The sequence below is a fragment of the Eurosta solidaginis genome, chromosome 5, assembly GCF_040869045.1.
Source record: "Eurosta solidaginis isolate ZX-2024a chromosome 5, ASM4086904v1, whole genome shotgun sequence".
Classification (NCBI taxonomy): Eukaryota; Metazoa; Arthropoda; class Insecta; order Diptera; family Tephritidae; genus Eurosta; species Eurosta solidaginis.
The window spans coordinates 18332965-18360423 of NC_090323.1; the positions used below are offsets into that span (position 1 = coordinate 18332965).

The 27459-nt window shown below is 42.2% G+C and overlaps 1 protein-coding gene across 4 annotated transcripts in view; it reads right to left on the reverse strand.

Moving 5' to 3' along the window:
• Positions 1 to 27459, reverse strand: part of Vps13D (vacuolar protein sorting 13D) — a 99593-nt gene that overhangs the window by 70983 nt on the left and 1151 nt on the right. For all 4 annotated transcript variants that reach the window (XM_067787125.1, XM_067787123.1, XM_067787124.1 and 1 more), the window contains exon 2: positions 18695 to 19488. In XM_067787125.1, the coding sequence (XP_067643226.1) occupies positions 18695 to 19488 (794 nt within the window). The remainder of the gene's footprint in view (positions 1 to 18694; positions 19489 to 27459) is intronic.

Here is a 27459-nt window from a genome sequence, read left to right on the forward strand (position 1 = left end):
ATTCGTGGAAGTGCCAATAAACGTATTTAGAAATCAACTTGTGTTTGGAGGTAGGTTAGAAATATTCGAGGAACCCCATCTCGGTTACTCGCGGCACTACCTAGGGTCAGAGGGAATTAGCGAAGCAGAGCTTATCGACGTCCTCAAGAAAAACTAAGACCAAACGTAATCAACGGTATTAAGATGCAAGAAGCTCAAGAAGGTATATTTAGAAAATTTTACGCAATATAAGATCCGGGTAGCTCAGACTATGGTAGAAGACTTGAGGGATCCGGATAGGATTTGTGAGATAATATGGGGAGAACATAAAAGGGCTCACCGCAATGCTAGAGAAAATAAGAAACAAATCCTAGAGAAATACTACTTTCCCAGAATGAATAGTATAATCAAAGGGTATGTCTCGTCCTGCGAAACATGTAAGGTCAGTAAATACGATAGACATCCGAATGCACCAGAGCTGCAAAAAACACAAATTCCATCACGTCCTTGTGAGATAATCCATTTGGACATTTTCGAAATTCAAGGGGAGAAATTCCTCAGTGTTATCGACAAATTCTCAAAATTCGCGAAACTTTTCCTTTTAAGTAACAACTCCACTTTGCACCTTAAGGACAAAATAATAAAACTCCTACACTATTTCACGACACCTGATATTCTCGTTACCGACAATGAGCGCGGTCTAATTAGTCCAATAATCCAGAACCTATTAGATTCTTTGGGAATAAAATTGTATCGCACACCATCCCAAAGAAGCGAAGTGAATGGTCAGGTAGAAAGACTTCACTCCACCTTAATAGAAATAATTAGATGCCTGAAGATAGGCAACCCAAACTTAAGGACAAAAGAATTAATTAACATAGCAGTAGACCGATATAATAATTCAATTCACTCGGTTATAAACCAAAAACCAAGTGAAATATTTTTTAACCGAGCAAAGTCCTCTAGCTATCAAGAGCTGTTAGAAAAAAGTAGAAAGACTAATAAATATTTGAAAGCCTTGCTGACGAAAAAGCAGCTAGAACAGATCAAACGTCACAATAAGAAAAGATCTCTACCGGAGCGTTATGACGAAACCGATGTCATATACGTGAAGGACAAGCAGATTAAAGGAAAGCAAAAACCCGCGTATAAGAGGGAGATTGTTCCAAAGGACAACAAAGTATCAGTCACCACGCTAAGTGGCAAGAAAATACACAAAACTCACATAAAAAATGTGAAACACAGGAATACACATCCTAGCACATAAAACAAAAAACATATAGGCAATTCACGGAGTATCCTATTGTCTTATGTGCTATCCTTTTTTGATAAATTTATCAGGGAAACCATGGAAACAAAATACAATATACAGCGATACGACGAATACGAGACCTTTGTGAGTTGCCCGATATAAAAAAAAAAAACAAAAAAACAAATAATAATAAAGAATAATTCTGAATAAGAAATGAAAAGACTACCGAAATAAACTAAAACAAGAAAGAGAACTTGGTACTAAGGAGTAGTTTGTCTAACAAGAGCGGGCTTGTAAGTGGGACAAATCCTGCCTTAATCGGATAACACGATTCTCCATAGCTGGTTCGAGAAATGAAAACCCCTCTAGTCCAGAACAAAAGGAAATGGTCATTACTACAAGATCGGGCTTGTTAGTGGGATGAATCGTGCCCTAGTAGGCTCGTATTGCCATCGAATTTTACAAATGGCTACACTACTTCCAAACGGGATTCTGGCGATCTCCCCGTAGCTGGTTCGAGAACAGTATGACCCTCTGTCCTATGCAAAAATTGAAAATGCCTCCCTCGCCTAATTCGTTGGAGAAGAGAGAAAAAAAAATATAAAAACAAAATTTAAAATGCCTCCCTCGCCTAATTCGTTGGAGAAGAAAAAAAAAAAAATAAAATTTAAAAATGCCTCCTTCGCCTAATCAGTTGGAGATGCCTCCCTCGCTTAAAATTCGTTGGAGAAGACAGAAACAAAAAAAAAAAGAAAAAGAAAGAATTTTTTGAGCTTATGCGCCTAATCCGCTAAGCAAATATTATGAAAAAGAAGAAAAACGAAAAAAAACGTTAAATGAAAAAGAAAGAGACAAAAAAAACAAGAAAAAACATAACTTGTACACCACTGACAAGATAATATCGCAGGAAAAGCGAAAATCCTAAACCAAGATTGTAACACTAGGTTAATGATAATCAATCTAATCCTAAGAATTCCGCTTACTAATAATACCTTCCTACTATCAACATTTTTTCTTTCCACTAAATAGATAACCGTAACTCACCCTCTTAGAACCTAACAAATACTAACTTACTAATAACATTAAATTAGAATTAACATCTTGCGTTGCAGATTCCCACTGCTGGCAAATGCCATCAGCGGTTTGAACATTTTCAATTACAAGGCTCTGATCGTAGCAATCCAAGATGGAAAGGGGTGGATCATTGACGGGTCATTCAAACTGGTTCACGTCATCAACCTACAACAATATGCTACAACTATGAGGCAAATGGAGAACTTAACAAACCGAATTGAGGATCAGATATTAGCACAGCACTACATTAGTCAAACGCTAGAACGACTTCATGAACTAATGGGCAACCCAAGTAGAAGAAGGAGTACTCGATCTATTGACTGGCTAGGCTCAGCGTGGAAATGGATAGCAGGATCACCTGACGCAATGGATTGGAGCAATATCCTGCACAGTCAGAATCAGATAATTCAGAATAGCAACCATCAATACAGGGTCAACAGGAAATTATTCACGGCTACACAGGAGGTATTGAAAAAAATCGACGAGGTCGTGAACCGCACGAATAACGTGGCAAAAGAAACAGAAATCATGGAATTCAGACAAAACGCGCTCCACAACATTTTTCTCCTTCGCGAGGATGTAAACGAAATGGTGCGGGGATGTCAGTTGGCAAATAATGGAATTGCCAACACCAACCTACTGGAAATGGACGAAGTTAACCAGATCCTATCCGAAATAGAAACACTCCCATATCAGAATATAATGGAAGCAATCGAATATGGCCAACCGTCGGTACTGACTAACGGGACACATCTCCTCTACGTCCTTTCATTGCCAAAAGTAACAACTAAGAAATATAATCTCCTGGTCACTCGCGCTGGAATCTATGTAGGTAAGCAACTAAATCTTCCTTTTGACTGGATGCTCGTCAACCAGGAAGAGACGTACGGCCTAACAAAAGATTGCCTGGTAACCAGCTCATCCACGGTATGTAAAGCAGAATCCTTAACTAAACTGGAAGAAAGCAGTTGCCTAACGCGACTCTTAAAAGGTGGAGAAGCCAATTGCGAATTCATCAGACAGAATGGGTCCCAAATAGAGCTGATAAACGGGAACACTGTGTTCATATCAAACTTCCAAGGAGTAATCAATGCCTCGAGTATGGTAAATGGCACTTATGTAATCCAATTAAATAACGAAACAGTTACCATTGGTGACCAAGTATTTTCCAGTTATGAAACCATTACCGCACAGGCCCTTCCAGCAGTACTATCAAAGGTAAAGAGCCACACCATGAAGGTCAACCTAGAATACGTCCACGACCTGACTATGGAAAATATAAGGTATCTTGGGTACGTTAATGAAAAAGTAAATTTCTCTCTCGCTTCAGAAATCCTCTCGATATGCGCAATTGTGCTTATTGCTGCCATGCTGTGGAGATGCTACAATAGAAAGCTAGACCTTCCGCCAGTTGAAATCCCGACCCATTGGGCAGATAACACTCACAACAGCAAAATCATTAGAGGAAAGTCAGCTGCTGAAATTTATCGCCTGGACAATAGCCTACCAGTCACACCAGTCACACCAGTCAACACCAATATGTCGCCATGAAACTGTAATTACTCTCAACAAAATTTTACCCCCTCGTAATTTCTGACTTTTGATCTGCGGGACGCAGATCTTTAAAGGGGGAGGAGTTACGTTGCCTTATACCACTATACTTCCCAATCACGCACCCTGTGATCACATTGCAGTACACCCCCCAGCGGGTAAGGGGGTAAGAATATACCCGCGGTAGGTATGCCTGTCGTAAGAGGCGACTAAAATACCAGATTCAAGGCGTGTGTAGCGCAACCCTTCAGGTTGCCAGCGCAATATATAGCTTCTCCAAACCTAATTGTCAACCTCACCTATCCGCGGCGAATGCTGTTTCATTAACAGACGAGGCTCTGGCGACCCCAAGCTCCTCATGGAACTTGGGGTGGGGAGGGAGGGGACGGCCTGAAGGTTTAATGTGGACACATAAATCGTTCCCGAGATGGTCGGGCTAGCACCTTAATGGTGCTGTGGTACCGGAGCGTACCGGATCTGTATCCGGCAAAGGACCATCACATCGATAACACTCCCCAAAGCCTTCGGGCAGCAACCTTATCGCTACAACAACAACATTGCAGTACACGTGACCCCATTGCTCCAATTAAAGTTCACAGAAGAACTTTCGCTGACACGACACACGCGCAAGCGATCAATAACAATATCCAATGCTTGGGAATTGCAATGCAAGCATATTGATCAATACGCGCAACCCAACGATTGCGAAATACCGGCAAGTGGTGGGAACTGCAACGTTAGCAAATTAGCTTAGTTTAAAAAGTTAGGTGGTAAGAAGAAATGATTATTAAAATCGGTTAGTGTTGGAAGTGCGACGAGCGCACAATAAATTTTATACTCGTGAATTAAATTGATATAAGTCTTTTATTTACACCGGTGAACGAGTTGGTTCACCGCAACTTTAATTTTTTGACCGTTCCTAAAAGAGGAACTGTAAGTTATATATATATATATTGTCACGGATATTGGCATCGCTGAGCTGTACCATCACTAAGGCGATGCTAAGGCCATGCCAAGCAGTATTTACGTCAATAATCAAATCATGTATACACATATATAAGGCAGCCGAAAGAAATGTCACACACAGATGCATTTACTTATGCGCCTATGTATGCGCGAGAGACTGTAAACTACAAACATTCACATCAATAATTCAATCATTATGTATCTACATAAACGAATAAATAATTGCGTCTACATATATGTACGTATACGAGCAGCGGAGCGGCAATGCACAGACATATGCATATATCTTATCTGAGTTGGCACAAGAGAGAGCAATAATTTGTGCACGTAGTTGTGGCTGGCGATTTTGTAGCGAAAATAACTAGTAAGTTCTGGAAATCGAAGAGCCTAGAAGTATGCAGCGTAAACTATAAAAACGGGGCAGGCGAGTAAGAAGTAATTCAGTTTGATTTGAGATTTCCATTAAGCACGCGATCTTGCGGCCAATAGTAGAGTTTAATTTGAGTTATCAATCAGTTTGGTTATTAAGCCAGCGAGTAGCAAAGTATAAGTGTTATTGTGAAGTACTTTAATAAAGGCCATTTTTCCATCATTCAATATTGGAGTTATTTATTCAACAGTTTAGTGATTCGAACTTAGCAGAGGATTGCAAATAAGAGGATTTGCAAGTAAATTTCGTTACAATTGGTGTCAGAAGAGGAATTGTTGAATAAATTCCAAAGGACAACAAGGACATGGCAAAGTTCAGTGAATTGAAGATCCAGCAACTAAAGAAGGAGTTGGAGAGCCGTGGATTGAATACAAGCGGCGTTAAACTTGAACTTCAGGCACGGCTACGAGAGGCAATGGAAGCAGAAGGAATTGATGTGGAAGAGTATGTCTTTCATCTTGATAGCGAGGAGACAACAAAAATTGAAGAGAAAAACGAAACATCGCAGACGGTTACCAGCACAGACTTGAACATGATTTTAGCTGCAATATCTGCTCAAACATCGACAGTGTCATCTCAACTGGAAGAGCAGAAGACATATATGGCATCACAACTAGAATCGCAAAAGACAGATATAACATCCAAGATTGAAGCACAAGAAACGCGTATGTCAGAAATGTCGACACAGATTACATCGAAGATTGAAGCACAAGAAACGCGTATGTCAGAAATGTCGACACAGATAACATCTAAGATGGAATCCCAAGAGACACGTATAACATCAAAGATTGAAGCACAAGAAACGCGTATTTCGGAAATGTCAGCACAAATTTCAGCACAGATATCCACACAACCAGAAGAGCAGGAAACCCGTATATCATCTAAACTGGAAGCGCATATGGAAGAAAAACTAACCCAGTTTCATGAAGGCTTCAGTGGTCGACAGGATAAAATCGAGGCCGAGGTGGATGCTTTGAGAGGACGTATCGAGCAGTTACAACTAAATCGTCCAGCAGTTTCAGCGAGTAATCCAAAGGTAAAAACACCATCCTTTGACGGTTCTGTTCCTTTCCAGGTCTTTAAGCTACAGTTTGAGAAGACCGCAGCAGTGAACAACTGGAATGTGGAAGATAAAGTTGCCGCAATCTTCGTAGCATTGAAAGGACCAGCTGCCGAAATCTTACAGACTATTCCAGAGTACGAACGGAACAGTTATGACGCATTGATGGCTGCTGTGGAACGGCGATACGGAAGCGAACACAGGAAACAGATATTTCAAATAGAATTGCAAAACCGCTACCAAAAAGCTAACTAGACTTTGCAGGAGTTTTCTTCGGACATTGAAAGATTGGCTCATCTTGCAAATGCGGATGCACCTGTGGAATACACGGAAAGAGTGGAGATTCAGAGCTTTATAAATGGCATAAGGGATGTCGAAACGAAGCGAGCCACATACGCGAACCCAAAGCAAACATTTTCTGAAACGGTATCCCATGCATTGACTCAGGAAACGGCGTCATTATTGAGTAAACCAGCATACAAAGCTCATCGTGTGGAAGTAGAAAGGCCAGAGTGGGTAGATACTATTTTGGAAGCTCTGAAGGGATCACAACAGAAAAATGCCGGAGTTATTAAATGTTTCAAGTGCGGCAACCCAGGTCATATTGCACGACATTGCAGCCCCGGTCCCAATAGCTCCAACAATGTGGGTGGCCGTAAACGCAGAGCTGAAGGAGATGAGCAAATCTTCAAGTCCACTCAATCGTTAAACTAAAGCGAGTCAGCCGCAAGAGGCGACAGCTGGCTCCCTCAATTGAATGCCCCATAATCTCTATCTCACAAATTGGAAGAAGGTCAAACAATCTTACTGTCGGAGGACATGTGGATGGAAAGGAACGTTTACTGACTGTAGATACGGGTGCATCTCATTCCATCATTCGAGCGGATTTAGTCAACAAGAAGATAACACCATTGCATGGAGCAAGATTGCGTACAGCCACTGGAGAAGACAGCATGGTTCTAGGAGAAGTATCATGTGAAGTCGCAATTGGGAACGTCACGGTAGTACACAATTTTATAGTGGCAGAGATTGTTGATGAAATCATAATTGGAGTGGACTTCTTAATCGACCAGGGCATCAAGATCGACATGCAAAGCAAGACGATGCGATATAAGAACATGGATGTACCACTTAATTTCGGCTACGAGAGAGGCTATAGCAGTAAACGAGTGCTGGTGGAAGAGAGTCAGCGAATACCACCAAAATCCGAAGCAGTCATCTGGGCAAAGGTTGATGGAGATTGTGGGACAAACAAATTGTGGGTTGTCGAAGCAGCAAACAAATCAGCACTGAACATACTTGTAGGAAAAACCCTGGCTATGACAAAACAAGATGGACGTATTCCGGTAAGAGTACTCAATGAGTTCAATTCACCACTCAAACTGACTAAAGGAGCTATTTTGGGAAGAAAGGTTGATGGAGATTGTGGGACAAACAAATTGTGGGTTGTCGAAGCAGCAAACAAATCAGCACTGAACATACTTGTAGGAAAAACCCTGGCTATGACAAAACAAGATGGACGTATTCCGGTAAGAGTACTCAATGAGTTCAATTCACCACTCAAACTGACTAAAGGAGCTATTTTGGGAAGATGCCAAGAGGCTGAAGTAGTTATTAACTGTGAACAGCTCCAGGAACACGTTTCAGCTAGTAATACTAATATTTCAAATGACATCACGGCATGGACGCAGTGGCTAGAGGAAGCATATCAGACTAAGGCAAAACAACTTCTCCTAAAGTACGCGAACATATTTGACCAGGATGGTTCTAAATCAGGCCGCACCAACATTGTGAAACATCAAATTGACACTGGAGATGCGAGGCCGATCCGTCAAGCTCCACGTAGTGTTCCACTGGCGAAGCGGGAAGTTGTGAGTCAAATTATAAAAGAAATGAGCGACAGCGGCGTCATCGAACCATCAGCTAGTCCCTGGAGCTCACCGGTAGTACTTGTAAAGAAGAAGGATGGAAAAATGAGGTTTTGCGTGGACTACCGGAAGTTGAATGACGTTACGAAAAAGGATAGCTACCCATTGCCAAGAATTGACGACACTCTGGACTCGCTCTCTGGTACGAAATGGTTTTCCACACTGGACTTGAAAAGCGGCTACTGGCAAGTGGAGGTAAAGGAGGAAGACAAAGAGAAAACAGCCTTCAGCGTCGGAGATGGTCTTTGGCAATTTACAGTAATGCCCTTTGGACTATGTAATGCACCAGCTACTTTCGAGAGACTCATGGATCAGGTATTGAAAGGACTACATTGGAAAACATGCTTGGTGTACCTGGACGACATCATCGTATTGGGCAAGAATTTCGATGAACATCTTAAGAACTTGGAGGAAGTTTTCCAAAGAATAGCTGGCGCTGGTCTGAAGTTAAGTCCCAAAAAGTGTGCGCTGTTTAAAAAGGAAGTAAATTATTTGGGTCACAAGGTAACGGCAGAGGGCATCTGCACTGCGAACGAAAAGATAGAGGCTGTAAAAGATTGGCCAAGACCACAGAACCTACATGAATTAAGGAGTTTCCTTGGGCTGTGCACATATTACCGCCGATTTGTACAAAATTTTTCCAGCGTAGCCCATAGCCTCCATGAGCTTACAAGAAAAAATAAAGCTTTTGAATGGAAGAAGGAGCAAGAAGTGGCTTTCCAAACATTGAAGGAGCGTTTGTGCACTGCCCCAATGTTAGCATATCCGATTCCAGGAGCAACATTTATTCTAGATACAGATGCGAGTGGATATGCTATAGGAGGCGTTTTATCACAACTGGTCGATGGACAGGAGAAGGTAGTTGCATATTACAGCCGTTCGATTGGAAAACCAGAGAGGAACTACTATGTTACGCGGAGAGAGCTGTTGGCATTGGTAGAGTGCGTTAAACATTTTCACAAATACCTCTACGGCCAGCGATTCCGTGTCAGGACAGATCACGCAGCTTTAAAATGGCTATTGCAGTTCCGTAATCCGGAAGGACAATTGGCACGGTGGATCGAGCGACTACAAAGCTATGACATTTCCATTAAGCATCGAAAAGGTAGTACCCATGGAAATGCCGATGCAATGTCACGAAGACCATGTAGTTTGGAATGCAAGCACTGTTCAAAAGCCGAGGCTAAAGAAGACATTATAGATGTCCGGCTAATGACTATAACATGTACAGATGAATGGGACAAGGAACAGCTAAGAAAGTGCCAGCTAGAAGATGCAGATCTGTCACGTGTTATGCAAGGGCTCGAACGAAATGAAAGACCAAACAGAGAAGAGATGTCAGCAGAGAGTCCCATTGCGAAGTCATATTGGGCACAGTGGAACAGTTTAGAATTGATATCCGGTTGCCTTCATCGAGTATGGGAGAGTGAGGATGGTAAATACAAGAATAAACTGATAGTTGTTCCCAGAAAGAAGATTCCTGACGTACTCATCGAGCTGCATAATGGTCCAAGCGGAGGTCATCTTGGAAACACGAAGACGCTCGAGAAGATTAAACAGAGATTTTATTGGGTTTGTTGCCGTCAGTCGGTCACTGAGTGGATTGCGAATTGCGAGGTATGCAACAGAGCGAAAGGGCCCAAAACCCGAAGTCATGGCCAGAAGAAGCAGTATATTTCAGGTGCACCATTTGAAAGGATCGCCATGGATGTCGCAGGTCCATTTCCTACTAGCAACCGCGGAAACAAATACGTACTGGTGGTTATGGATTATTTCAGTAAATGGCCAGAGGTATACCCAATCCCAAACCAAGAAGCAGAAACAGTAGCAGAAGTGGTTAAAAACGAATGGGTTGCAAGGTATGGTGTACCAATGGAGTTACATTCTGACCAAGGCAGGAATTTTGAATCAGCTGTGTTCCAAGAACCGTGCAAGAAGTTGGGCATTCGAAAAACACGGACAACTGCATTGCATCCTCAGTCCGATGGTATGGTGGAACGTTTCAATAGAACATTGGAGGAGCATTTAAGGAAAGTAGTAGACAAGTACCATAAGGACTGGGATACACACATATCATTATTCTTGATGGCCGATCGGCAGTACATGACACAACGGGCCAAACTCCCGCAAAGGTAATTTTTGGCAATGACCTTCGACTGCCAGCTGATTTGAAGTATGGGATAGATGCCGATGCGGAGAGGAATGTCAAGAAATCCACTGATGTCTTAGAAGAAGAGCTGAGAGAGATACACGATCTGGTAAGGCAACGAGCAAAGATTATGAGTGATAAGATGAAAGCGAGGTAGGTAGGTAGGTAGGTTGAACTGGCCGGTCCATGAGGACCTCACATAGACTGATTGAGTCCGTAGTGTTACCAGAAGTTTGTTTTAACGACCAAACTGAAAACCCCTATCAAAAACCAGGACCTATGTTATAAAATAACTCCGTCCTCTTGGCAAATACTAGAAGCTTCCTAGGACTTAAGCCACTTGCTGCTTCTAGATCTGACAGCTGTATCACTCCTAATAGCTGGAGTCTTAGCCTGGCAAGTGCAGGGCACGAGCACAGAACGTGCTCGATCGTTTCCTCCTCCAACCCGCACTTCCTACACCTGCTATCACTGACCAAGCCTAATTTAAAGGCATGTGACGCCAGAAGGCAGTGTCCAGTCAGAATACCCGTCATGAGTCTACAGTCCTCTCTTTTTAATGATAGAAGCAACTGTGTTAGTCTAAGGTTGTAAGACCTACACATAATCTTCGACACTTTACAGCCCCGCGCTTGAACCCACGCCTTTTCTGCTTGGTCGATCATGTGCACCTCTCGCCTTCGCTTAATCTCGCCCAATCTAATTGGGACGTCTACGGAGCAAGCTTCAAGGGATGCGCCCTTTTTAGCTAATTCGTCCGCTTTTTCATTCCCATCTATTCCCATATGCCCTGGGACCCAATATAGATGTATGCTTCTCCCTGTCCCGATTCTCTCCAGAGACTGCTTACACTCTAACACGCATTTAGATGCTGTGCTATGCGAGATTATTGCCTTAATTGCTGCTTGACTGTCAATATAAAAATTAACACGGTTGCAGCTTAAGCTATTCTCTTCCAGGGTTTCTACTGCTTTGGTTACGGCTAATATTTCCGCTTGGAAAACGCTACAGTAATCCGACAGCCTGTAGGATCTGCTTAATTCCGGATCAGCGCAGTATACCGCAGACCCTACTCCTTCCACTATTTTGGAACCATCGGTGTACACATGTATCGCCTCGTCCGCCATTTGCGCACCCTTGCGCCAACCGTCCACCTCTATTGTGGCCTTAAGAGCTCCCTCAAAGTGCAGGTAGGGAATCATGTAGTCTGTTCGTCTTGTGACTGAGGACGCTATACTACTATGGCCATATGGTCGGCGCTCAAGCTGCCCCGAAGCATCGAGCCTGGTTGCGGTCGTTAACGCTTTGTTCTTTGCTACCAGGTCTACAGGTGGAATTTGCAGAATGGCATACAGTGCAGCCGTCGGGGTTGTTTTCAGGGCTCCCGTAATGCAAAGCATCGATAGTCTGCATACCCCCTCTAATTTTTTGAGGTATGTTGTTTTTTGTGTGGCTTTCCACCAAACAAGAACTCCATAGTATAGAATAGGGCTTACAATCGCTGTAAAAACCCAATGAGAAAGAGAGGGCGATAGGCCCCACGTACACCCCAGCATTCTTTTACATGCATAGAGTGCCGTTGAGGCCTTCTTGACCCTCTCCTCCACGTTGAGCTTCCATGACAGCTTACTGTCTAGGATGATTCCTAGATATTTTGTGCAAGGTTTCTCCTGTAAGGTCACCGCTCCTAACTTAGGCCTGGTCCAATTTGGGACCTTGTACCTCTTTGTAAACAAGACCATATCCGTCTTCTCCGCATTGACTTTCAGCCCGACATTAGATGCCCAGAACTAATCGTTGGAAGGCATTTTCCACTTATGACAATTGCAACGTCATCTGCGTAAGCCGTAAGTTTTACGGGTCCCTCATCGAATTGCCTGAGCAGTTGGTTGATGACCAGTGTCCACAGCAGAGGTGATAGCACCCCTCCCTGCGGCGTGCCCCTGTCCACTGATTTCGTGGCCTCGTACAATCCCCATTGTGATGTAATCTTTCTGCAATTTAACATGCAGCCGATCCATCTGATTAAGGCAGGATGTACTTTAATGTAATTAAGACCATCCATAATCGCCCATTTTGCAACATTATTGAAAGCCCCGGCAATGTCCAAGAAGACTCCTAGAGCATATTCCTTATATTCCAGGGATTTCTCTATGCTTATTACCACCCTATGCAATGCGGTGTCTACCGACTTGCCTTTGGTGTACGCATGCTGTGTTGTGGAGAGCAGCTTTTCATCCACGTTGGACTTTATGTACACATCTATCAGCCTCTCAAAGGTTTTGAGCAGAAATGATGTTAAGCTAATGGGTCTATAGTCTTTGGGATACACGTGACCGATCTTCCCCGCCTTTGGTAGAAAAGCTACACGAGCAGTTCTCCAAGAGTGCGGTACATGATTCAGTCTTATGCACCCATCGAATATTATTTTAAGCCATTCCACGACCGCCCTACTTGAGACTTGTAGCATGGCCGGGAATATACCATCTGGGCCCGGCGATTTAAACTTAGAAAACGTCTTCACTGCCCACTCGATCTTGGTATCGGTCACCAAGCCCAGCACCACTAGCTCCGTGATCGAAGTGTGAGTGATGTCTGCTGGTTCTTCTAAACCGTCTCCCGATGGGAAATGTGTATCGAGAAGCACCTCAAGGGAATCCTCACTTTCACGTGACCATTCCCCGTTCTCTTTCTTTATTAGTCCCTGGACTATGTTTCCCTTTGCTAGGACTTTTTTCAACCGTGCTGTTTCACTGGAGCACTCTATGTCCGTACAGAAACTTTTCCATGAGTTTCTCTTCGCCCTGTACTCGTCCCGACACGCTTCACTTTCCGCGGTCTTTGCGAGTTTAAACATTTCTTTTACCTGTCTTCTTAGAAGACTCAGCTCATTGCTCCACCATGGCGGCTTTGCTTTTCCTCTGAATCTTCTTAGAGGGCAAGCTTTGTTATACGCAGTCGTAAGCGTCCTTGTTAGGAATTCATTCGACTCCTCCAGTTCCTCTACATTAGCAACCTCTTTGGGTTGTCCCAGTTTCGTTTCTACATGTTTCTGGAATTTAGTCCAATTCGTTGCCCTAGGGTTTCTAAAGGTTCCTCCCTTCTCTACCCTCTTTAGTGGGATGCTGAAGCTTATATACGCATGGTCGGAGAAGGATGGTCTATCGAGAACCATCCAATCATACCTTGATATATCACGCTCGGAGCTCAATGCAATATCCAGAACATTGCTGGATGTTGGACCAATGTATGTAGGAACATTTCCCCTGTTGGCTATCTGCAAATTGGTTTGCAGGATGTAACAAAATAGAGATTCGCCTCTCTCGTTCGTATCTGCTCCTCCCCACGCATTGTGGTGCGCATTTGCATCTGCGACTATGACCAACCGCACTTTGCGCCCTTCCTCCTGTACTAACCTTTTGCACTCCATCGGTGGAACCACCGCAGCATGGGCCATGTAGCAGGACGCCAGGATAAATGCCTGCTTATTCTTTTGCTCAACGGCCACCGCTACGAGATCCTCGGTGGTGTAATTAGGCAGCATATATGAATGCAGCTGTTTCCTTACCATTACTACAGCTCGCACCCGTCCTTCCATTTGTGCGTAGTAAACGCCAAACCCGCGCGCGCTAAGTCCAGAAACCTTTCCTCCCGATGAGAGCCACGGCTCCTGGATCAGCGCCACGTCAAACGAACCCTCCTCAAGGGTTAGGAGGAGTTCGCTCGACGCCACTTTACTGTGTTGGAGGTTTATCTGTATGACTCGCAGCACCATTGGGCTGTTTGTCCCCCTCCAGCACCTTCGTCTTGGCGTCGTCGTTCTCCCCTTGCCCTTTTGGTTTAGAGTATTCGAAGCCCCCTTCAGCCTCTCGTGACTGTTGTGCAGGGTGTTCCTCTGTGCGAGTCACAGCACCATTTAGCGGTTGGTCCTCTTCTAGCACGTTCGTGGTGACGTCGGGGACCTCCACCTGTCTTTTTTCCCTTAGGCTTCTGAGGTCCTTTTCGACTTCGCCCACTTCCAGCGTGTTAGGATTTTTATCCTCGGGACTTCTTTTCCTGAGTCGCATGTAAATTTTGCCAGTGCCAAAGGACATTTTGCCAAGCTGCGTGTACAAAATATCCTCCGCCTGCTTGTTTATTTGGAAGATGTAGAACTGACCATCCTCGGTAGGCCGAGATACAGTAAGTACCTTCCAATCCTGTGTCGGTATGTTCGGATTCTGTTTCTGCAGAAGTCGCAGTGTATCCTCCGACTTCATCACGCATGGTATCCATACCTTAACTTTTGGTACCGTGGGGATTTGCGCTTTATCCACCACCTCAAACCGCGCGTTCTTGCCTTGCCTTTGGAGGTTTGGAACGACTTCCTCCAGCCACCGCAAGCTCGCGATGTTGTCGTACGCTATCATCTTCACACCATTATACCATCCCCCCGAATCAAAGGTTGGAAGGGGCTTACTTGGTTGTTCCCGCATCATCTTAAGCATTAAGATAATAAGCTCCCTTTCCACATCCACCTTTCAGTAGTCATTTGTCCGAACGGACTGCTACGATCAACCAGCGCCACAGTCAGTGACTGCTTTGCCACATCACTCATTTTCTCGGGAAAAGCAGGAGTCTTAGTGTTATCTCCCTTTGGAACCTCCGAGAAAGCCGGAGTCTTAGCGTTATCTCCCTTTGGCTTATCTCCTACTTCCGTAGTTGGAACTTCCCTCTGACTGGCAGCTTTCGAGGTAGTTGCTACCTCGCTATTGGAACCCATCTGTCTTACAGCTTTGGGCCTACTTGTCTTGTCTATGCGACTGCCCTGCCTCGCGGCTCTAGGACTGGGTCCTTTCTGCCTCTTGAAAGCAGGCTTGTCGCCTTCTGCCGAACGTTGCCTCTTCATTCTGCCATTCGACGCTTCTTCCTCCTTGTACCGGTTGCAGAACCGAGGGTTTCTCGCAGCAAACCTTTTGAACTGCCTTCGACCTACTTCTACCGCTTCATGGGCCCATTCCAAGCGCTCGATCTCCACTTCTGTTGGGTCGACCACTGCTCCCAAGCGTTGTACAATTCTTAGTGCTGCACGGTACTGCGAGAGAGCTCTTTTACTTCCTCTGCTCCGTACCCTTCTCCACTCTTCTACTCCATTTTCATTTGTGTGCTTCTCCAACACGGAGTTCATTGAATCAGCACTACTCTCGCTCCCCGAGTCCGACGCATCGCTTAATTCGTATTTGTCGTCCTTGGATTGCGACTCAGTCCTCCTCTTTACATCCTCCTTATTACATTCAGGTAATGAGTTGTTCATCTTGGTCGTACGACCACCTGCCCGACAAGGCGGGCTCAGCGGTCCAGTATTATATACGGGGAAAGAACCGTCCGCCACAGCAGCGCCCCTTACTGCGGTAAGGCCATAAATACTTCCCGAGATGGCCCGGTATCGGGAAGGCTCCGTTCGAATACAGCCGAATTTATCCCCTGGCTGCAAATCGTCCAATAGGCACGGTCCGCATAACACCCTGGATTAGGGGGTTGGCAGTTCTTGGTCACCGACATCCCGCCGCCCTCCTATGAGGCGAAACGGCGTAGATGTCAGTCCTAAACAGCTCCGCCTCATAGTCGGGCGCTATGGAGTTCGGCTAAGCCCTCACACCAACGACAAGGTGCCTACCCTAGTGAGGGGAAAGCGAGGTACGATAAAGCAATTAATTCGGAAGGGTTTCAGGAAGGAGATTTGGTGCTGCTATACAACCCATAACGAAAAAAAGGTTTGTCCCCGAAATTACAGTGTAACTGGGAAGGCCCATACAAAGTTGTAAAACGGATCAACGATGTAGTGTACCGCATACAAACCACTACCAAACCACGAACCAAAATGAAAGTGGTTCATTTGGAGAGATTAGCAGCGTTTAGATCGAGAAATTTGTCTGATCGGGACGATCAGACTTAGGTGGAGGGTAGTGTCACGGATATTGGCATCGCTGAGCTGTACCATCACTAAGGCGATGCTAAGGCCATGCCAAGCAGTATTTACGTCAATAATCAAATCATGTATACACATATATAAGGCAGCCGAAAGAAATGTCACACACAGATGCATTTACTTATGCGCCTATGTATGCGCGAGAGACTGTAAACTACAAACATTCACATCAATAATTCAATCATTATGTATCTACATAAACGAATAAATAATTGCGTCTACACATATGTACGTATACGAGCAGCGGAGCGGCAATGCACAGACACATGCATATATCTTATCTGAGTTGGCACAAGAGAGAGCAATAATTTGTGCACGTAGTTGTGGCTGGCGATTTTGTAGCGAAAATAACTAGTAAGTTCTGGAAATCGAAGAGCCTAGAAGTATGCAGCGTAAACTAAAAAAGCGGGGCAGGCGAGTAAGAAGTAATTCAGTTTGATTTGAGATTTCCATTAAGCACGCGATCTTGCGGCCAATAGTAGAGTTTAATTTGAGTTATCAATCAGTTTGGTTATTAAGCCAGCGAGTAGCAAAGTATAAGTGTTATTGTGAAGTACTTTAATAAAGGCCATTTTTCCATCATTCAATATTGGAGTTATTTATTCAACAGTTTAGTGATTCGAACTTAGCAGAGGATTGCAAATAAGAGGATTTGCAAGTAAATTTCGTTACACTTAAATTTCGTTACAATATATTAGGGCGGGACAAATTGTATAGGGGAAAAAGGGGAAAAAACTTCAGGTGCAGACCCAGTTTCTGAATCTATGGGTCATACTGAGTAATATTGTCCATGGGACCATAGGTCTGAAATGAATTTCGAGCCTCCCTAATTTTGTTAGAAACGTTTATATCCCAATCCGAATCCGAATTTGACATTTATTTTCATGTATTTTATTTGTGACAGCCGCTATTCGGATTGGAATATAAAATTTTCTAACAAAATTAGGGAGGCACGAAATTCATTTCAGACCTATGGTCCCATGGACAATATTACTCAGTATGACCAATAGATTCAGAAACTGGATGTGTCTTTTCAACAATAAATTTGACCGACCCTAATATATATATATATAAGTGAATTGCTGTGGGTTAGTCTTCACCTATTTCGATCATTTTTTGTTCGTTTCCTTCTTCAAGGTTCAAGGATGGTGTAGAAAAAAAGATTGTTGAAATGTGGGCGAAGCCACGCCCCAGGCAATATAAACTTCATATTGCCAAAAATTCGAAAAAGGCTATTTATTTCTAGATAATTCAGAGACATTGTATGTTGTAACTGCTTGTAGGTGCTCTTGATAATATGAATTGAACTGTGAGATTAATAACACCCCTATTATGAATTTTCATACGATAAACGATGAACGCTTGCTAGCATATTGTAAAAAATCAGCTTTCATATTGCGATTTCCACACGGCCGATAGATGTACTATTGTGAATGACAGCAGAGTTTTGTTTACAAATTATTGTGAATCTATACGAAAAAGATAGCAAAACAAAACGCAAATACTAAAAATTCAATTATCTCGTACGTAAAAGTGGCAAAAGTTTTTAAAAGCTGTAATAATACCATGTTTTCTGCAACATCTGTTGCCTTTTATGTAAACTCAAATTAACAAATTGAAGAAACTCGAATAAAGGCCATAGAAAGAAGAAAATTGAGAGATGCCTCCAATATTCTTAAAATGAACTCTACACTGTAAGCACTTGACATACTAGAAGTAAAAAAATAAATTTCAGAGTATGTCTTAACAGAAGTAGGAGGCAGTTTGCGCGCCCGTAAAAATAGGTTATCCGTCCCAAATATTTTGAAGGTTTGTGCCACTTTAAGGTTTCTTGCCAGGGCGTTGCAACAGAGTGTTGGGAATGAGGCTTTATTTAGATTCTTTTGGATTTAAAATTTTATTTAAATAGTTCCCAACGGATGGTGCAAAAATTTATCAACGATAGCTATCGTAGAAAATTTAACAGCTGATACGATAGTTAGCGTATGGCAATACCACGATAAACGATAAACGCTAACGATCGGTCACACGCTATAATTTATTCATAATACGGTATAACAGATTGCAAGCGTTTATCGTGTATCGTATGAGTTCATAATAGGGGTGTAAGTCTTTCATGCTGAATAGAAGTTATTTCACCCAACGCAATGAGCTTGAAATTGGTACATTTTCAATTGAAGAGACCAACTCAAAAAGACAAATATTTTAGATATTCAACAATTGATCACTGTATCAATAACCGCTGGAGGAACATTCTATTTTTTTGAGTTGACTGCCTAAATCTAGTGGTACATACTTATACATACATATACGAGTATAAAGCGAATTCATACATACATCACTAACAGTCACTTTGACTTCTTGCACTTGGAATTCACAATTAATTCGCGGTTTGGATTTCGAACGTATAGCTTGCTTGCAACATTCACGCTTGAAATGCGCACTCGCTCTTATCGGATGCAACAAATAGTGATGTTGACGTTCGTCGCATTTTTCGTTCATATATGCCAATAAATCTTTTGATAATAAATTTGAACATTTATTATCATCCGTCATACAATCCCAATATAAGGAGAAATCTTTCAGCTCAATCAATTTATAGGAAACATGTTGATCGTTCGCTGTATTTGAGCGTGTCGCTTGCCAATTAACGTCACAACTTTGAACAGTCAACGAATTGATTTTTATGCCAGCAGCAAATTGTATGCCCTTCACTGTTAACGTATCCTCATAACGTATATGCACGTCTTTTATTTTCAATTCCAAATTCTGTAGTATATTTGTAGCTAAAGTGGTACCATAATTAAGCCAACTTGTATATGAATTTGAATAGTAGGTATCAATTTGATAACCATTCTCGACGCGCCACTTGGCTTCTTTGGCATCGAGCTCAGCCACTTTGAATTCATATTCAGCTAATTTCTCACGTTCATCGTCCCAGTCGTCGAGATCTTTGGGACCGAATACGCCATAAATACGTTCAATAATTATACACCATGGAGCTGTACGAAATTGTCGTACCGGTATTTGTAGTTTTATTTTGCCAATATTTCCTGATTGCGCCTGAACTGGTATACCGAATGAACGGAGTGCATCCTTTCGTATTGGAACGTTTTCTAATTCAACTTCACCTGCAAGAAAATAAGTATAATAATTATGTATGTTTGTAATTTGAAGTGTTTGTAATTGACATGAACTACGTATGGGTAATATATGGTACGCTAGCAAAGCAATCTCATTCTCTTCCTTTTTTATTTTTCCCTCTCTCTTATAAATCATATATTGGCTGTTTACAAGCAAAAGCTTTACCACGTTTACCACGGTGGGGTGGATGGAAATGAGCATGCGGACGATCTGGCCAGGAAGACAATGGGCGAAAGGCCAAAAGGCCACGAGCCCATAATGGCGATAGGATCACACACAATAATAAGGGAAGAGCTCAGGCAGGAGAGGATGTGCCACAGAGAACAATACTGGCGCAAAAAAAGCGTTAAAATGTCATGATCAGCCTCCCCAAAAGGAGTCTTAGAATCGTAAAAGCCACATAAACAAGGCTAAGTATCCTTCCATCGGTAAAATTAGAAAGTAGGTACACACAAAACCGCGCTCCGTTCCGGATTTCCTTTCGGAACGCTAGTGCTGTTAAGAAAATTTGCTCACAAGAGACATGTATGTTGCAGTGTATAGCCTCACAGTTATCTATATAGCCCTACCCACACCCTGTACCGCTGTTAAGGAACTTATGTTTAACAGACCTTCAATTTCAACATTTTTCTCATAAATATTAGTCAAGAGAACAATACAACGACAATGTGGAGAAGGGTGGTTGCTCAGCTAGCCGTACAAGCCTTGAGGTAGAGTTGGTACATCAGCATATTTAATACTTCGCATATAGTTTATTGTCTGATATGAATTCACTAAGCTCCAGCACTAGCAATTTCCGGTCCTAGCCTGACTGCTGTACATAATAAAATTTCCAAAAGACGTCTGGTGGTAAACGTAAACACAACATGAAGAGAAAGTAGGAGGTTTAAATCAAAAACCCCACCATAGAACAGTACTCGTTGCGCTAGACCTATCAAAAGCTTTTGATACGGTCAAACATGGCACGTTACTGCAAGACCTGGAAGAGTTTATTGTTATCGAAGGAGTTATTATCGTTTCCTACGCCGATGACTGCACAATAATGGCCACAGGCCCAGGCCCACAGATCGATGAGCTTTGCAACCAAATAAACGGCTACCTACCTGATCTCCAGTTTTTCACCTCGCGAAACCTGACTTTATCACAGTCTAAATCATCAGCGACCTTATTTACAACGTGGACGTCCCAAATGTCGACCATTTTGGACATACACTTCAGTGGCACTACGCTACCGACTGTCTTACACCCCAAAATCTTGGGGGTGAGGTTCGATCAGGATCTACACTATGGTGAGCATGCAGCCGCAATTGTACTGAAAATCCAGAGCCGCAATAAAATCCTTAAATCTCTTGCTGGCAGTACTTGGGGAAAAGATAAAGAAACGCTCATTACCACTTACAAAGCAATTGGCCAGCCCATTGCATGCTACGCGTCCCCGATATGGTCGCCAAGCCTAAAGACTAATCACTGGAAGAAGCTACATTCCTGCCAAAATACTGCCCCCAGAACCGCCACGGGCGTCTTCTTATGTCCCCAGAACACCATCTACATAATGAGGCGAGAATACTCCCCATCAGGGAGAGAAATGAAATGCTAACCAAACAGTTCCTGTTGAATACCCAGAAACCTGGGCATCCCAACAGATATCTGATTGATGAGCCAACACCGCCCAGGGGCTTAAGGGTCATCTCCGTAAGAATTATGACGAAATACGGCACTTGAGAACACAGCCGTATGGAGCCAAAAAACACAAGCAGGTCCTCAGTGAACTGCACAAAAAGGCGTCGGACCTCTATGTCAGGAATTGCAGGGTGAATCCTGTACTCAAAGAACAATACCCTAAACTTGCAGAAGAGGAACGCACACTCCCTAGGCAAACGCGAGTCACTCTAGCCAACTTCGATCTGGATACTGTAACAGGTTAAACTCTTGCCTATCCAGAATCAACCCTGACATACAAAATGTATGCCCTGCTTACAATGTGTCCACACATGACACCAACCATCTTTTTAATTGTAATGTGGAACCAACGACTCTAACACCCCTCTCTTTATGGTTGAAAAAGCAAGTTTCCTTGGACTTCCGTTAGAGGATATTGACGACAATTTAATCGGTTACACCTATTGGATGGGGCGAAGCACTGCTACAAAAACAACAACAGAGAGTAGTAGTTTGGTAGGGCGAAGTTAAAGGGGCCGAATAAGTTATCGAATTTCACAGTGCTAGCCTTTTCAGAACAAATCTCGCAGTGCTGTTGTTATTGTAATGATAAGAACACTACACGGAGATTTTGTTATCAATGCTGCAAGTACGAAATTGGCCATTTCTAACGCAAACTATGTTGGTTTGTAAAGTAGTTGCTATAAGAGGTGTTAGTTCCAAATTATAGTTAGATGTATGCGTTGTTTACCGGGTAGGAAACACTAAATGCAGGGCATCAGTCACTTATACCAGGTATGACGCGCGACTTCCCGGGCAGTATTTTATTTAAGATGTTAAGGTGGCTATTACAAAACAGCATCCATAGTAAAGATGAGTTATATTCTTGATGCTAGGCCAATAAAAATGTTGATTAATTATTGAATGAATGAAACGGCTCGTGGTATCAAATTCGGGTAGCGCGTCTAGTAGGGGATCTCCCTTTTCGCAACTCCCATGTACCCATGTTTATAAAAATAACAACAATAATATAAATCAATGAAGTTTACGCGAATACGTATGGATGTACATTTGTATGTAAGCGCATTTTGCGGATCAAAGGTATTATTATTATTATTATTATGATTTATTAACATAATTAAATAAATTAACTAGTTAAATAGACTAGTGAGCACTAGCTGCCAGGGCTATCGGTTCTATATTATAACTTAAATATATGTAATTAACAGAAGGAGTTTTTTGAGTTGGTTTGCTAGATTGTTGCTTTAAAAGCTTTGATGAAATTGTATATTGCGTTTAGGTTGTCGTTTGTGGGATTTTTTAGAATGGTTATCCAATTTTTCTTTAGATAGATGTTTCTTGTTGCTTGCAGTATGGTACAGTCGGAGAAAATATGTTTCAAGGTTAATGTATTTTGGCAGAGTGCGCATGTTGGTGCAGGCTCTCCTGAGAGCAGATACTCATGTGTACATCTTGTATGCCCAAGGCGAATGCGAGAATAGATTTCAATTTGTTTTTTCCAGATGTTTGGTGGATAGGTTGGAGATACCAGTTCTTGGTTAATTGATTTATAGTGTTGGTGGTTGTAGCTATTCCATTTTTCTTTATCTTCTTGTCGTAGACGGTGTATAATGAACCGTCGCATATCATTTTTTTCAATGGTGCTATCTGCCGTTACAGGCAAGTTGCTAGCTGACTTAGCCGCGGTGTCTGCTGCTTCATTGCCTGAAATATTTACATGTTCTGGTATCCAGAGAAGTCTAAGTATTTCGTTGTGATCAATAAGGTTATCTCTGATCATCTGAATTGTTTTTGACGAGATTGTTGGGTTAAGAACTGCTTTCAAAACCGACAGGCTATCGGTGCATATGATAGTTTTGGTGTTTTCTTCTATTGCTATAAGTATAGCATGCTGTATGGCTACGGCTTCAGCGGTGAAAGTTGAAGCAATATCTGTTAGGTTTTGTTAGTGTCTACGACAGAGTAGCTGGCGGGTTTGTCTACGGTTTTTGACCCATCTGTGTATAAGAATTTCCATTCATTTTCTTCGTAGTAGCTTTCCGTTCTTGGAAGAGTTGTAAATATATGCTAGGTGGTGTGTTATGTTTTTTGTATCTGGACAGGCTGAGGTCGCATGATGTTTTTCGGATCGCCCACGGGGGGTTATTAGTTTGAGCCTCTTCTTCAACGTATAGTAGTCCCAAATTTGTTGCGGTATCGAATATTCTATACAGAGCAGATCGCAGTCTTGGACTGCTGCCAGGCGAACTTTGCATTATCATTTTTACGTCTTTATATATAATGGAATCGCATTCAATCATTATTTTGGGAGTTAACAGTGTCTCTATATGGTGGATTCTTTCTTCCAGTGTGGGTAGATTCGTCTCTGCCAAGATGTTTCTTACTGGTGTTGTTCGGAAAGCATAGGTGCACAATCTTGCTGTTTGATGGTAACTCGGACTTAATATTTTAAGTGTGGATTTCGGAGAGTTTCCGTAAAGGTATAGCCCATAGTCGATCTTACTTAAAACTAGTGCCTTACTGAGATAAATTAATGTATTTATGAATGTGACATTTTTTGCTTGAAAGATATGATATAAAATTTACTCTGGCAGCTAATGACTTCTTTAATTCTAGACAATGGTTATTCCATCTGTAATTGTTGGAGAATACAATACCTAATATTTTAAGATGCTTCACATTCTCTAGTTTGACATTGTCAATTGATATTTTTAGATTGTTAAAATCGCATTTGCGTTTTCTACATACGTGATAGTTTTTTGTTTTGCTCAATGATATTTTGGCTCCGGAATATTTAGACCAATTCACAATGCCGTTCGATATATTTTCAAGTATGTTTTTTGTTTGTGTAGCATCTCTCTTGCAGAGAATGTACAAGTCATCTGCATAGAGACAGTGCTCTATGGAATTGTTTGTTTTGATAATTTTACTAATTTCGTTAAATGCGATAGAAAAAAGGACAACAGATAGGGGAGATCCTTGAGGAATTCCGTTATTAAGTGGGTAGACGTTGGAGAAAGTATCACCAATTCTTACCCTGAATTGTCTATTTGATAAAAAGGATTTGACAAACTGCAATATTTTTGGGTCAATGCCCCAGTTATGCAGGCAATTGAGAATGACATGTGAACCAATTCGATCAAACGCGTTTTCGAAGTCAACCGAAAGAATAGTTGCGTGATGACGGGCAGATAGTGCTTTGCACACGTAGTGGTCTATATGGAGTAGAGCGTCTGTACATCCTCTATTTGGCTTGAATGCTACTTGGAAAGAATCAACGAGATGTAGGGTTTCCGTAAACCATGATATACGATTAGCTACTATTCGTTCTAGAGTCTTTGAAAGGCAGGACAATAGTGAGATCGGTCGATATCCGCTAGTTGAGAGTTGGTTTTTATTAGGTTTAGGGATGGGAATTATTGTGGCTGTTTTCCAGCTTTGTGGAATTACACCGCAGTAAAAAATTTGATTGTAAAGTAATAATAGACGGGACTTGGCAAAAGGAGATGCCGACTTCATCATGGCATACGAGACACAGTCGAAACCTGGCGTTTTCCCATTAGATATTTAGTTCTGCTTGGTCTATTTGTGTTAAAGTAAATTTTCAATATGATTGGGAAGTGGTCGCTATTGTACAGATCGTCGATCGTTTGCCAGGAGATTATTGGAAGAAGGGAGGGTGAACAGAGTGAAATGTCTATATGTGTAAAAGTGAGTTGCGCTACCATCATTCAAAACGCATAGGTTGCATTGTGTAATTGAATTTTCAACAAGTTTTCCTCGGTGATTGATCACACTAGATCCCCATAAGTTACTCCAACTGTTGAAGTCTCCTAGAACAATGATAGGAGTATTAATAGCCGAAAAAATGTTTGTTAGGTCTCTGCTATTAAAGGTTTCATTTGGTGGTATGTAGACGGACAAAATAGTGAACTTAATATTCATTTCAACCTCGACGGAAACCATCTGATGTTGGGTGTTAATATTTATTCGTTTGTGAGGTATAAAGTCTTTGATTAGAATGCTACTACCTTGTTTTGACTGGGTGTTTGAGACGGCGTTAGTAAAGTAGCCTTTGTATCCTTTAGGGAGTATTGGAGTGAAATTATTGCTACAGTGGGTTTCTTGGATTGCTATGATGTAGGGGTTGTAGTGTTTGAGAAGTATTTGAAGTTCTGAGTAGTTATTTATGAAACCTTTCATATTCCATTGAAGAATATTGAAGTCCATAAGTGCAGAAAAAAAAAATTTAACTATACGATTTTTGTAAACAAGGGTTTACAAAAACGATAGGATATATAGAGATGTAGGGGGTGTGTTTGCTGTTTAGAATAAAGCTTTTTCTATGGATCTTCTTAGGAAGAGTCCATAGAGTCATCTATGTCTTTAGAAATATTAACAAAATAGTCATTGGTTTTTAGTAATTTTTGGGTAAATTGGGAAAATGGGGATATATTTGGAGATTGTTGGGATAAGGATACTGGAGTTGTTAAATTGACCGAGCTGTGAGGCTCTGGGGTGGAGAATGAGGTAGATTTATTTGATTCTGTGGTGTTTATGTTGTTGTTTTCGGTTTTTTTTGTTGTGTTGGATGGAGGTTTTTCTACTTGGGTTGATATTGGTTTAGTAGTGTATATATTTTGTGAAGGTGGTGGGTTAGTATTTGTTTCTGAAATGGATGAGGAGTTGGTTTTTTGGATAGGATTGGCTGTTGTGTTGGTTTTTTGAGGAGGATGGGTTGTTGTATTGGATTTTTTAGGAGGATTTGTTTTGGTCATGTTAGCGTATGAGGCTGCTTGTTGTTGGAAAGGGAGTATTTCCTTGTACATTCGGCGTCCTTCTCCGATGCTGCACTTCTCTAGCGTTAATATTTTGAGAATCTCTTTGGCTTTGATATATTCGGGACACTTCCTATCTGATGATTGGTGGTCACTAGAGCAATTGGCGCAAAGGGTTCTTGTACATTTTTCCAGCGAATGGGGTGGGAGGTTGCACCCATTGCACAATGGGTCCTTTATACACCGTTTTTGGGTATGTCCAAGTAGTTGGCATTTTTTGCAACGCATGGGATTAGGTATATAAGGTTGTACTTTTACTTTATGCCAGGCGATATCAACGGATTCTGGTAGACGGAAAAGATCAAATGTGAGGACCATTAGTCCGGTGATGGTGGGTTTGCCTTCAATTAGGCGCGAAAATTTATATACACCGGTGACATTTTGGCTTTTCATCTCGTTTACGATTTCATCTTCTGGCACGTGTTTCAAGCAAGGAGCGTATATTACACCCTTGACAGAGTTTAAACTGTCGTGAAGTTTTGCGTTGATTGGACATATATTTAGGAGGGTTTTAGCTTTTAAGAACTTTTCGGCGACTTTAGCATTGCGTGCTAGGATTAGGAGGTTGCCGTCCCTAATCTGCGAGATCGATTCTACTTCCGTGGAAATAGATTCAACCCACTTTTGGATCGCGAATGGGCTTAATTGAGAAAGACTGGCATTATTATCAGCAGATGATATTAGGATAAACTTGGGGTTATTGGTTGGGGTAGCTTTGTGGGGGAGTAGTGGAAAATCAAATTGTTTACTGTTTGTTTTTTTCTTTTTTACCGGATTATCATCGAGATCCGCCAAAGCGGAAAATCGATTTGGTGGCTTATCCGTAGGCCACGGCATGTTGGCAAAATAGCTATATAAATTTAATTTTGTTAAATTTGGTTACTCGAAATTATACACGTGCAAATCGTGTAAGAATGACAACAAAAGAATTGAAAAGTAAATAGAATAGCGGTACTTAGCACAGTAGTGAACACTAATACACGTCTGATCGCTTTGAATGATAGTCGGCGACTGGGGATCAAAGGTAAAAACTACATAATAACATACACACCCAGAAAGAAAAATAGGAAATTCCATAACACCTCTCCTTGAGTACCCAGATATATTTTTATTAATTATTGCATATAATATACGGATGCAGCGGATGCTCCCCCAGCGGGTTAGGGGGTCAGAATATACCCGCGGTAGATATGCCTGTCGTAAGAGGCGACTAAAATACCAGGTTCAAGGGGCTGTGTAGCGCACCCCTTCAGGTTGTCAGCGCAATATACAGCTTCTGCAAACCCAATTGTCAACCTCACCTATCCACGGCGAATCCTGTTTCACTAACAGACGAGGCTCTGGCGACCCCAAGCTCCTCATGGAAGTTGGGGGTGGGGAGGGAGGGAATGCCTGAAGGTTTAACGTGGTCATATAAATCGTTCCCAAGATGGTCGGGCT